The 12,465-nt window shown below is 41.1% G+C and overlaps 1 protein-coding gene across 1 annotated transcript in view; it reads left to right on the forward strand.

The window, feature by feature from the left end:
• The first annotated feature begins 204 nt into the window (after positions 1 to 204).
• The window catches only part of LOC126183922 (protein sickie-like), a 366,138-nt gene continuing 353,877 nt past the window's right edge, over positions 205 to 12,465 (forward strand). The window contains exon 1 of the mRNA XM_049926268.1: positions 205 to 336. Coding sequence (XP_049782225.1) covers positions 259 to 336 — 78 coding nt within the window. The 5' untranslated portion in view covers positions 205 to 258. The remainder of the gene's footprint in view (positions 337 to 12,465) is intronic.

Raw genomic sequence — 12,465 nt, forward strand, 5'->3', positions numbered from 1 at the left:
ACGTTTCATTTGCGGCACCACCTCGGGGTTATTTGTGTGTAGACGGCGGCAATAGTCGGAACACGTGTGTGTTCCTATGTTTAGAGAGGGGGAGGGGGAGGGGCGGGCGGCGCGGCGCGCATGCGCTTCCGGTAATTCCTGGGCCGGCGGCGGGCGCCGCGCCTCGTGATTCAGAGTCGCAGTCACGTGTCTCCCGAGCCACATCGATTTGTGTGTGGAGTCCGCGGCGCGCTACCTGTACAAGTCGAAACATGTGCTATGGCCGGGTGTATACGGGCCGTCTCGAGAGCACCAGATGACCAGCATGACTTGCGGACGCAGAAACCCATCGTGCAGGTACGTCCGTCCGGCTGCTGGACACTTCCCTGCTCCGCTCCGCCTGTCAGGTGGCGCGTTGCTTGCGAATGACAACATGCGCCCACGCCTACTTGCGCTGTCAAATGCTCCCGCAGCACGACAACGCCCGGGGTTCTTACGCTCACTCCGCTTTCGAAAGTCGTGTGTCAGTACTTGTATATAAGAACACGTGCCACGAACTACCTCCCACCTGTCGTGATCAACAATATCGCCACAGGAAAATCCAGAAAAAAATACATTCGTGTTCGCTGTATTAGATCTCGAAATGAAAGTTATCGTTGCTTATTTTATTTTAGTGACAAGTGAACTTGAGCAATGATAAATCATTGCGAGATTCCCTCGCAGTCTGTTATTGTACTGTGGTATAACAAAAGTTACAAGTGCCTGGTGTCGATTCAGCGTCGCAAACAATTTTCCCCATGACGCGTAACTTTTCAGCGCATCATTGTCACACTGTGCCAGTTAGATTAGATTAGATTAGTTTTTCGTTCCATACATCCGTGTTGAGGAGATCCTCGTGGATGTAGAACATGTAACTTTTTTTAAGCTGAAATAACAATACTAATAGTACGAATATATGCAATACATCATTTGTTTCTATTAAAAAATTCGTCAGTGGAGTAGGATGAGTTGGCTCCTTTTAAACTGATCTTTATTTGTAACTAAATTTTTTATGTTTGCTGGCAAATTATTGAAGATGAGTGTTCCTGAGTAGTGGACCCCTTTTTGAACTAAAGTAAGTGCTTGTAAGTCGTTGTGCAGATCATTTTTGTTCCTGGTATTGTATGTATGAACTGAGCTGTTTGTTGGAAAAAGAGGTATATTATTTAGGACAAATTTCATTAAGGAGTAAATATACTGAGAGGCAGTAGTTAGTATACCCAGTTCTTTGGAGAGGTTTCTACAGGACGTCCGTGAATTTATCCACAAATAACACGTATTACACGCTTTTGGACTCTGAAAACGTTTGTTTGACTTGAAGAGTTACCCCAAAATATTATACCATATGACATTATGGAATGAAAGTATGCAAGCGTTTTCACTTTTATGTCGCCTATGTCTGCTAACACTCGAATTGCAAATACAGATTTGTTAAGGCGTTTCTGCAGTTCTGTGGTGTGCTCCTTCCAACTGAATTTATTATCAAGTTGTAATCCCAGGAATTTAAGACTGTTTCGGAATTACACTGGACCGGCGCTGTTAACTTGAGGCAGCAGTCTGTTATATACTTGCAAGCAAACGCGAACATTTCGTCATTCTAAAATATTGCATGCGGCTGTCCAGTCTAAGATCATCTGATTATAGGCCCATTTCAGACTTCCGTTGATGTTGAAAGGTATGTCTCATTTGATTTGTGTACGCTTTCATTATCACGCAACGATTGTCTCAAAATAGTTTACAAACACATTTCGGCATGAGGGCTTTCATACTTCCAGCGCAATGTTTTATTTTCAGCTTATAATAAGACACTCAACAGTGTTTAACATCCACGTCAATGTAACTGTGCTGGCGTTGTGTTGTTCAGTTTATGTACGCTTGTTTCTTGAAGATGCTTTCTTTATTTGTATTTTTCTAGAAATTGCCATACATACAAGTGAATTTACTTCACACATTGAGTGCTTCAGCCATACTGCAAGCGATAATGCCGTAGCTCAAAGTCTTAGTGTTAGCTGGTTTTCTGACTTACATGAGGGCATTTTCTCAATGCAAAATTCATTATTCCTATTATTATTATTATTATTATTATTATTATTATTATTATTATTATTATTATTATTATTACTGTCTGACATTTTATCAAAAGTAAGATCACGAGGCGAATGATGTAACTTAAAACTATCAGAGGGATACATTACTCTTCGTTTCTCGTACGATAGATTATGGATAAGGCATACAGTTTTGAACATGCTGTCTTTCACCAATCGTGTGTAAGTCGCAACGGAGAAATTACACGTCCAACCAGTCGCAAATAACTTTTAATACAACTGACCTAGGTTTCGACACCTCTAAGGATGTTTTCATCAGAATGAAATTTTAACAACCGTAAAGTTACATTGCGAGAAGGCAATAGTCAAAGTTTCGATCAGACATACTCAGGTGAAAAGTTAACATCAGACTCATGGATAAGGCGTAGCATAATACTGTGAAGCACATCAGTTTTATATAGCTAGTCGTTTATGACTATGTATGTTTACTAGGTATAATTTGAAACAGAAACTGCAGCAATCCTTAATTTTGTGGCAAAAATTATTTTTAATAATACATCCATCTACTGAATGCAAGAAACTGCCACAGAAACGAAAAAAATCTTCTCCCCGTTATTAGCACAGGTTACAACGAACATCACACCTATATTACATCTACTTTACATTAGTGTGACGTCGACTGGCAAATCACTGTGGCCCCATCTGCTTGCGATATGTGGCTATTGCTTTGAAATGAAAAATTTAGAAATATAACATAGATGAGACTTATATTGAGAACAGTGCGAAGATTTTTCATGATCGAACGAGTAAGTGGTCACTGAAATGACATTCATGTTCTTCGATTGACTTTTATCTGAGTCAACAAAGTCATTCTGATCGATGTTTATTGCGTTGAACTACCCTCTGTTTCTGATTAGGCTTACCAGTCACACATTTTCCATTCCAGAGAACGACTTTATCATGGTACCAGTCTTTAGCGTGGTATGTACATATTTCGTGTCTTTAATTTCGCTTATTGTAAAGACTAATTCCTTTGTTCGTAACAGATGTGGTGCGCGCCCACAGAGGTGTCGGGAATTGTTCACCTAGGCCTTGGCACTGTCAAACGCACAGAAGGAAATCAATAGAACGGAAACGTGACTGGACTGCTAATAGTGTTTCGGCAACTTCAGTGCGTTGCCCTTAGCTCGTGCGATCAGCGCCCGAACTTTCCTGTGAGCGCATCCTATCGTCGCATTGTGCAGTACTGCTCGGTAAAAGCTGTCACAGTGTTTTATGTACCCTGCGAATTCGTAGTAAAATTTATTTCTTATATCTATTAATGAACAGCTCCTCCTGAAAGTTTTCTTCCTATTTATCTTGCGCTTGTGGATCTGCGTAGACAGTGTACTGAGAACGCAGATCTTTCGCATTCAGGTTGAAGCAATGTTTCTTTCTTTCCTTTTCATGACACTGGCCTAGACATTCTGCATCACTGCTTCTTACCAAACTTCCAGTTTTAACACAAATATAACAAATATACGAGAATATAATAGATACATTCTCGATAATCAGCTCTTTGTGGTTGACTCTTCCGATATTCAAGAGCTTAAAGTGTTCTTAAATCAGTTTTACAATGAACGAAAAATAAACATTTTTGTAGTTTATATTTACGGAATGTGCAGCTTTCAGAATTGCGTAAAAAGATCGCACTTAAAAACAGTTCTTGTCTCCTAAAGTACGTTATGCCAAATGACACACATATGTGAACTATCGTGAAATGTAAACATCATCGAGTATGTTCGCAGTAAAAGTGATTTTATTTATTTTTAATTATTTTTCTCCTTGGCCCTCAGTTTTGGAGTTCTTGTAAAAATGATATTATTTTAGTTAACTTCAGACCAGCTCATGAAAAAAGTGAAGTGTAATTCGTTTCTGGCAAACATAATAATAATAATAATAATGTCAGAACATGTTATTTGTCATGACAGCTACGACATCAGTTGCTCCAAATATCAGTATTTCATGACATCTGATAAAGTTTGTAACACAAGTATATCAGACAGGTAGCGTCTGTGTTTATTATACCCTCCTGGTTACAGGGTGTCTGTACTACATATAAAAGGTTTCAGGACCAGACCATCACAGTAACCTTACTGCTTAGTGATAAAAACAACAATTCTGCTTATCGTGTTCCAGCAGATACCGAAATTTAAATACATGTTCACCCTATCGTTCAGAAACATCAGTGGCGTAATGTGACTAACAATGACAGGGGTTTTAAGGCAGCAAGTATTTATTGGGCTCCTTAGTTTCATCCCAAGGAAGCGTATTGTTACATATAAACATAAACGATTTATCGTATAAGTGCAGCAGCACTCTCAAACTATTCGATTATAGTGTTGTATACAAGAAAGTGCAGTAAATGGATAGTTATTAGGAAACGCAGAACGACTTTTTTAGTATATAGACTTGGTGTTTTGAATGGCAGCTCACTTCAAATGCTGACAAATGCAAGATAGTGTCTTAACTATCGGGAGAATCACATCATATTAGAATACAATTTAGTGGAAAAGTTGCGAGGTTGTCACAACATATGAAATGGAGCGAACACGTGATATCATTAGTAGGGAGACATTGGTTACATGAGAGGATTCTGTGAAACCACAGTGTTAAGGAAACCACTTACAGGAAGCTATAATGACTTATAAAACAGACGCAGAAGAAATTCATGGGCGCGCTGTTAGAATCGTGCAAACTCGATAAAACTCGTGCGAAAATGTAACGAAGATTATCAAGGAACTTAAAGCAGGAATCATGTTGTTCCCGCGAAACCCTCTTAGGTAAATTTAGAAAACCGATATTCTGCTGCGTCCAATGGACAATGAAACTGAATGGAAAAGTTTTTCGGAATTTCATGGCAACGTGATCTAAACAACAAAGACGGCATTATAATTCGGTGCAAATGAAATCTGGTAGTTTTAGTTTAACAACATAGTACACATCTCATAGTTTTCACGATAGTAAGATGAGAGAGGTTAGCGCACATACAGGCGTACGTATCTTTTCAACGAAAATGAAGTAGGAGTATCTCCAGCTGTGTGCTGTATAATGCCTCGGCAAGTACGTGTATAGCTGCGAAACTCGCGTAGTGATTGGAGTTTTAGTACGAGAATGATTACAACAATAGTCACCGTCTACACCGTGAGCATTAAAGGCCTGAAGCAAGTAGCGAAACCATGGCTCGTTTGTGGGTGTACAATTCAGAACAGGGCTGGTGGTGGTTGGTGAGACTGTTCACAGTCCATGTTGTTGTTGTTGTTGTGGTCTTCAGTCCAGAGACTGGTTTGATGCAGCTCTCCATGCTACTCTATCCTGTGCAAGCTTCTTCATCTCCCAGTACCTACTGCAACCTACATCCTTCTGAATCTGTTTAGTGTATTCATCTCTTGGTCTCCCTCTACGATTTTTACCTTCCACGCTGCCCTCCAATACTAAATTGGTGATCCCTTGATGCCCCAGAATACGCCCCACCAACCGATGCCTTCTAGTCAAGCTGTGCCACAAATTTCTCTTCTCTCCAATTCTATTCAATACCTCCTCATTAGTTATGTGATCTACCCATCTAATCTTCAGCATTCTTCTGTAGCACCACATTTCGAAAGCTTCCATTCTCTTCTTGTCTAAACTATTTATCGTCCACATTTCACTTCCATGCATGGCTACACTCCATACAAAAACTTTCAGAAACGACTTCCTGACACTTAAATCTATACTCGATGTTAACAAATTTCTTTTCTTCAGAAACGCTTTCCTTGCCATTGCCAGTCTACATTTTACATTCTCTCTACTTCGACCATCATCAGTTATTTTGCTCCCCAAATAGCAAAACTCCTTTACTACTTTAAGTGTCTCATTTCCTAATCTAATTCCCGCAGCATCACCCGATTTAATTCGACTACATTCCATTATCCTCGTTTTGATTTTGTTGATGTTCATCTTATATCCTCCTTTCAAGACAATGTCCATTCTGTTCAACTGCTCTTCCAAGTTGTTTGCTGTCTCTGACAGAATTACAATGTCATCGGCGAACCTCAAAGTTTTTATTTCTTCTCCATGGATTTTAATCCCTACTCCAATTTTTTTTTGTTTCCTTTACTGCTTGCTCAATATACAGATTGAATAACATCGGGGATAGGCTAAAACCCTGCCTCACTCCCTTCCCAACCACTGCTTCCCTTTCATGTCCCTCAACTCTTCTAACTGCCATCTGGTTTCTGTACAAATTGTAAATAGCCTTTCGCTCCCTGTATTTTACCCCTGCCACCTTCAGAATTTGAAAGAGAGTATTCCAGTCAACATTGTCAAAAGCTTTCTCTAAGTCTACAAATGCTAGAAACGTAGGTTTGCCTTTCCTTAATCTATTTTCTAAGATAAGTCTTAGGGCCAGTACTGCCTCATGTGTTCCAACATTTCTACGGAATCCAAACTGATCTTCCCGGAGGTTGGCTTCTACCAGTTTTTCTCCATAATTGCTGAGAAATCAGCGAGAAGGATTTACATGATGATTACATTCCTTTACCAAAATCTCGAGCTCCCATCCACCTGAAGTGGTTGAAATCCAGAAACTTTCGATCGAGTACTCAGTAGCCATAGAGATCTTTCCTTGGTGGGAGGGCAGGTACGCTTCATGTAGCTGTTCCAAGCTGAAGAAACCCGACAACGCTCAGGAGAGAGGAGTGCTGACCACATGCCTCTCCATACCGTAACCAATGACGCCATTGGCGAAGGTTGGATGGCACGGCGGTCGGCGGGCACGACTGGCCCGTTTACGGCTAGAATGCGGAACTTTGCTGGTTTTTACTCAGTGACGCAGTCAAGGAGTGACTACTGAATATGGTGTGAGCGAGGGCCCCAGCCGTCAGATATTTTCGCACAGCGAGAACATGTAGATACGATTAGTCGATTGTTCCATAGAACCATATTAAGGAGATCCTCTTGGATGCCGAACATTCAGACAAACAGAGTAAACCGGATATTTCTCCTACGTATCGGATTTTGTTTGTGATGGGAAACAAACCTAATCTATCCGTCGATTCTGGGCGTCACATGGTGGACGTGATAAGCGCGATTTGCTTGAGCTGATGAAACGTCCCCATAGAAAAATTATGAATTACTCTGCTGGTAAACTTCTACGTTATTTGATACAAAGACAGCTGATTAAAACTGAACGTACTCAGACATTTCTCTCTTTACTTATTCTGATCATCACTAAACTGACACTCAATATTTTTTTAGCGCAACGCAATCTGACTTTCAATAATCCCTACAAAAGAATGGCCCTGACTAACAATAACCTAATCCTTTCATGAGTCATTTACCTCACAAAAATCTTCGTTACTCGAACTACTGCAATACAGCGAGAGCCAATACTGCCAGCTAAATAAACGATTCTAACTACTGAAGGCACTAACTACAGATAGGCATAGTTAGTAAATGAAAATTTTTTATAGATAACAAACAATGTATTTACCTTAATAATGTTCAAAAGTCATCATATATATATATATATATATATATATATATATATATATATATATATATATATATATATATACGAGGGCTGTTCAGAAAGTAAGCTCCGATTGATCGCGAAATGGAAACGACTATGATAATCCGATAAAGCTTTGCACAGATGTGTTGGGCAGTGTCTCTAGTATGACCCTAGATAGCATCACGTCACTCCTCTCATTTCTGAGCTCACAGTGATCGCGTCAAGTTGTCTAGAGAATAGTGTCTCCCGCCAAGTACGAGGACCTGGGGAGAAATTTCGCCTGAAGCTATACAGCCAACATTACATAAATGTCGTGCAGTTTCTTCTACAAGGCAATATTCTCAGCCGCATTCTGAAGGGGCAATGAAGATGCTCCTGCATCGTTTTCAATTGGAAATGTTTGACTACCCACAATACAGCCCGTAATTGACTCCCCCTGCGTTTCATTTCTGCTCACATGAACCGCTGGCTATGAATACAACATTTTGGTACAGAAAACGAGCTGTAGGCCAGCGTAGAGAATTGGCGGAAAGCACTGGCGGCTGTCTTTTATGATGAGGGTATTGGAAAGTTGGTACAACGCTACGAAAAATGTCTTAGTCAGAACGGCAACTACGTAGAGAAGTAGCTGGATGGTGTAGCTAACTGTTAAAAATAAAACATTTCTAATTTTCACTGTGGTTCCCATTTCGCGATCAATCGGAGCTTACTTTCTGAACAGCCCTCATGAATTGATATATAATATCAATTCATGACATCCATCTTTACAAATTTCCTTTTTCTGGCGGACACACGTCCAGATCATCCGCTTAAAGTGACCTCTCAAAATTCGGACATTTCTCTCTCCACATCCATCACTGCTGGCGGCTCACATTCAACTGCCCAACGCTACGCGCTATTCACATCCAACTGCCCAACACTACATAAGCGAATATTCCAACAATGAGTCCCACCACCCACAGACTGCACACAACACAGTCAGCGATTTTCATACAGAGCGCTACGTGGCGTTACCAACATAAAAACCTAAACAGCCTACTTACACTGACGACAGCTACACGTTGCAAAAACGTAATTGCAGGTATCTGCCGAAACACCAGAGAAAATATGCCTGACGACTCTTGGGAAACACACCTCGTATATGGTGTTCCCGGAGGAATGGTCAGCATTCAGGAATATGATAGGAACGATCATTCGAGGCTCTAAAATGCACACCTTAAAAGGTATGAGCACTTCTGCATCTTCGATATTGTGAAACAAATCTCTTCTACTGCAAGCTCTTTGCTTTCCATGTTTGTAGAGGGGTTAGTATAGAATAAAACAAGGAAAAAATGTCCACTAAACAAGGGTTCTAAAGTGTGTACCTTAAGAACTATGAGCACTTGTTGATCCTCACTACTGCGAAACGCATCTCTTCTACTGAACATGTACTCATATCTCTTAAGGTATACATTTTAGAGTCCACGTATGGTAGACTCTTTTGCTCCAAATAATCGTTCCAGTCATATGCCTGAATATTGACCGTTCCTCCTGGGACACGCTGTGGACTACCCATTTTACACAAGAAAGAATTCGCTTGGATGTCACGTTTCACCCACAGAAGCTTAATGATATTGTCCTCGAGGATCTGAAAGAAGTCGGCAAAACTGAAACTCATTTTCATATTAACAGAACAGTCGTCATTTAAATACAGAGAACATCATAACTGACAGCTAAAACTGACATGGGTAAAATATACAAGAAAACAAGTAAAAAAATTCCAATGGATCGGCAAACGAGCCTTTTGAGAGATAATTGGGAATGTACGGTTACGACTCGCCAATGACTTCAATATAAAATATTATCCTAGTTAGAACAAATGTACGAGGGCGTACTGCAAAGTAATGACTACGAATCTTTTATGTGAAAACGCTTACAGTTTTTTAAACAAGATAAACGTTATTAACATCCTGCATTTTTATTCTCCATGTCTACATATTTATTTCTGAACACAGTCACCCTGGTGACGAACACATTTCTCCCAACGAGAGGCCAGTTTGTTGATACGGCCACTGTAGAATGTTTGACTATGTTGACAGAGCCCAAACTCATCTCTGCTTGCACCACTTCTTCACTATCAAAGAAAAGTTCTCGAAGGTGTTCTTTAAGTTTTCGGAACAGATGAAAATCCGATGGGGTCCAGTCGGGACTATATCAAGGATGATTGATGAGAGTGAACCCATGGTTTCGGATTGGTACGGATTTCGCAGCGCTCGGTTTACTCTGGTATTGTCATGCTGAAGGAAAGGGTGCTACGTGTGTAGACGTACTCTTCGGATTCGAAATTCGAATATAGCACGCTGTTTCTCCTGCATCAACATGGTCACGTTACACATGCTACACTACTGGCCATTAAAATTGCTACACCAAGAAGAAATGCAGATGATAAACGGGTACTCATTGGACAAATATATTATACTAGAACTGACATGTGATTACATTTTCACGCAATTTGGGTGCATAGATCCTGAGAAATCAGTAGTCAGAACAACCAACTCTGGCCGTAATAAGGGCCTTGATACGTCTGGGCATTGATTCAAACAGAGCTTGGATAGCGTGTACAGGTACACCTGCCCATGCAGCTTCAACACGATACCACAGTTCATTAAGAGTAGTGACTGGTGTATTGTGACGAGCCAGTTGCTCGGTCACCATTGACCAGACGTTTTCAGTTGGTGAGAGACCTGGCGAATGTGCTGGCCAGGGCAGCAGTCGAACATTTTCTGTATCCAGAAAGGCCCGTACAGAACATGCAGCATGCCGTCGTCCATTATCCTGCTGAAATGTAGGGATTCGCAGCGATCGAATGTAGGGTAGAGCCACGGGTCGTAACACATCTGAAATGTAACGTCCACTGATCAAAGTACCATCAATGCGAACAAGATGTGACCGAGACGTGTAACCAATGGCACCCCATACTATCACGCCAGGTGATACGCCAGTATGGCGCTTCCAATGTGCGTTCACCGCGATGTCGCCAAACACGGATGCCACCATCATGATGCTGTGAACAGAACCTGGATTCATCCGAAAAGATGACGTTTTGCCATTCGTGCACCCAGGTTCGTCTTTGAGCACACCATCGCAGGCGCTCCTGTCTGTGATGCAGCGTCGAGGGTAACCACAGCCATGGTCTCCGAGCTGATAGTCCATGCTGCTGCAAACGTCGTCGAACTGTTCGTGCAGATGGTTGTTGTCTTGCATACGTCCCCATCTGTTGACTCAGGGATCGAGACGTGACTGCACGATCCGTTACAGCCATGCGGATAAGATGCCAGTCATCTCGACTGCTAGTGATACGAGGCCGTTGGGATCCAGCACGACGTTCCGTATTACCCTCCTGAACCCATCTATTCCATATTCTGCTAACAGTCATTTGATCTCGACCAACGCGAGCAGCAATGTCGCGATACGATAAACCGCAATCGCGATAGGCTACAATCCGACATTTATCAAAGTCGGAAACGTGATGGTACGCCTTACACGAGGCATCACAACAACTTTTCACCAGGCAACGCCGGTCAACTGCTGTTTGTGTATGAGAAATCGATTGGAAACTTTCCTCATGTCAGCACGTTGTAGGTGTCGCCACCGGCGCCAACCTTGTGCGAAAGCTTTGAAAAAGCTGATCATTTGTATATCACAGCATCTTCTTCCTGTCGATTAAATTTCGCGTCTGTAGCACGTCATCTTCGTGGTGTAGCAATTTTAATGGCCAGTAGTGTATAATTCGGAGCCCTCTAGCGGCACAGGGTTACAAATATGTAGATGTGAAGAATAAAGATGTAGAATGTTAATAACGTTTATTTTGTTTAAAAATACTTTGAGAGTTTCCTGATTAAAAAATCGCCGACATTATTTTTCAGCACATTTTCGTATTTGAAGTACACCCTCTTATTTAAGTCCCTGTGTAATTAGGTTCAAATTTCACCCGTATTCCTGGTGCAGCATTCGGATAAATGAGGCATGCATAATCTAATGGGGAAATCGAATAATTTCCTGCCGATGTAAGACGACGTCTAATTATCCTGACTGGATAGATCGAGAAATGTCTAACCCTAATTTTCTAAGATCACCTGATCTCAGTGCTTTGGATTTTTCTATCTGAGGTCATCTCAAAAGTGAAGCGCACCGCACTCCTGTGGATGATGTTGAAGATCTGCGGCAGCGGACTGTACAGGCTTGGCAAGCTTTACAAGATGATCCGGTGGTGTTTGGAAGGCGAGGACGACACGTGTGAGAGCTTCTTTAATAGGCATACTACACTAAACTAGTGTTGTATTATGTTAAGGTAGGCCATGAGTGAAATTTGAGCCCAATTAGATGAAAACTTAATCGAAAAGTCTGCATTATAAATATATTTGTACAAAATAGGACAATATTTCATAGTGAAGTCAGTGACCGCTTGTAACCGCACATTCGCAATTCTTTCGTATAGGGATGCGTATTTAATGGAACATTTTTGCTTCAATTATCGTATCCTTTCCCCGTGTCAGCTTTCGTGACATTAATTGTGATACACCTTGTGTATGCACAGTACAGAATGTGAAATAATTCCTGGGGTATTGCTCACCATCATCGAAAAGTGAAAGATTTGCATTGTTTACTTATAGTAATCATATTACCGTACTAAAAATGTGCAAATTATGAATATTACATAACACTCACACTGCATGATGGTAGCTATATACATGGTGTCCCGTTTATCTTGACCACCCTAATCAACCGTTTGTCCAGATGCAAATTACAAAATATTTCAAGCACATATTCTTTAGCCGTGAGGGGGACATCAATCAGCATGATTGCTTTCGTTGTAGCTTTGTTTTTTAC

Source organism: Schistocerca cancellata, chromosome 4, assembly GCF_023864275.1.
Source record: "Schistocerca cancellata isolate TAMUIC-IGC-003103 chromosome 4, iqSchCanc2.1, whole genome shotgun sequence".
Taxonomy (NCBI): Eukaryota; Metazoa; Arthropoda; class Insecta; order Orthoptera; family Acrididae; genus Schistocerca; species Schistocerca cancellata.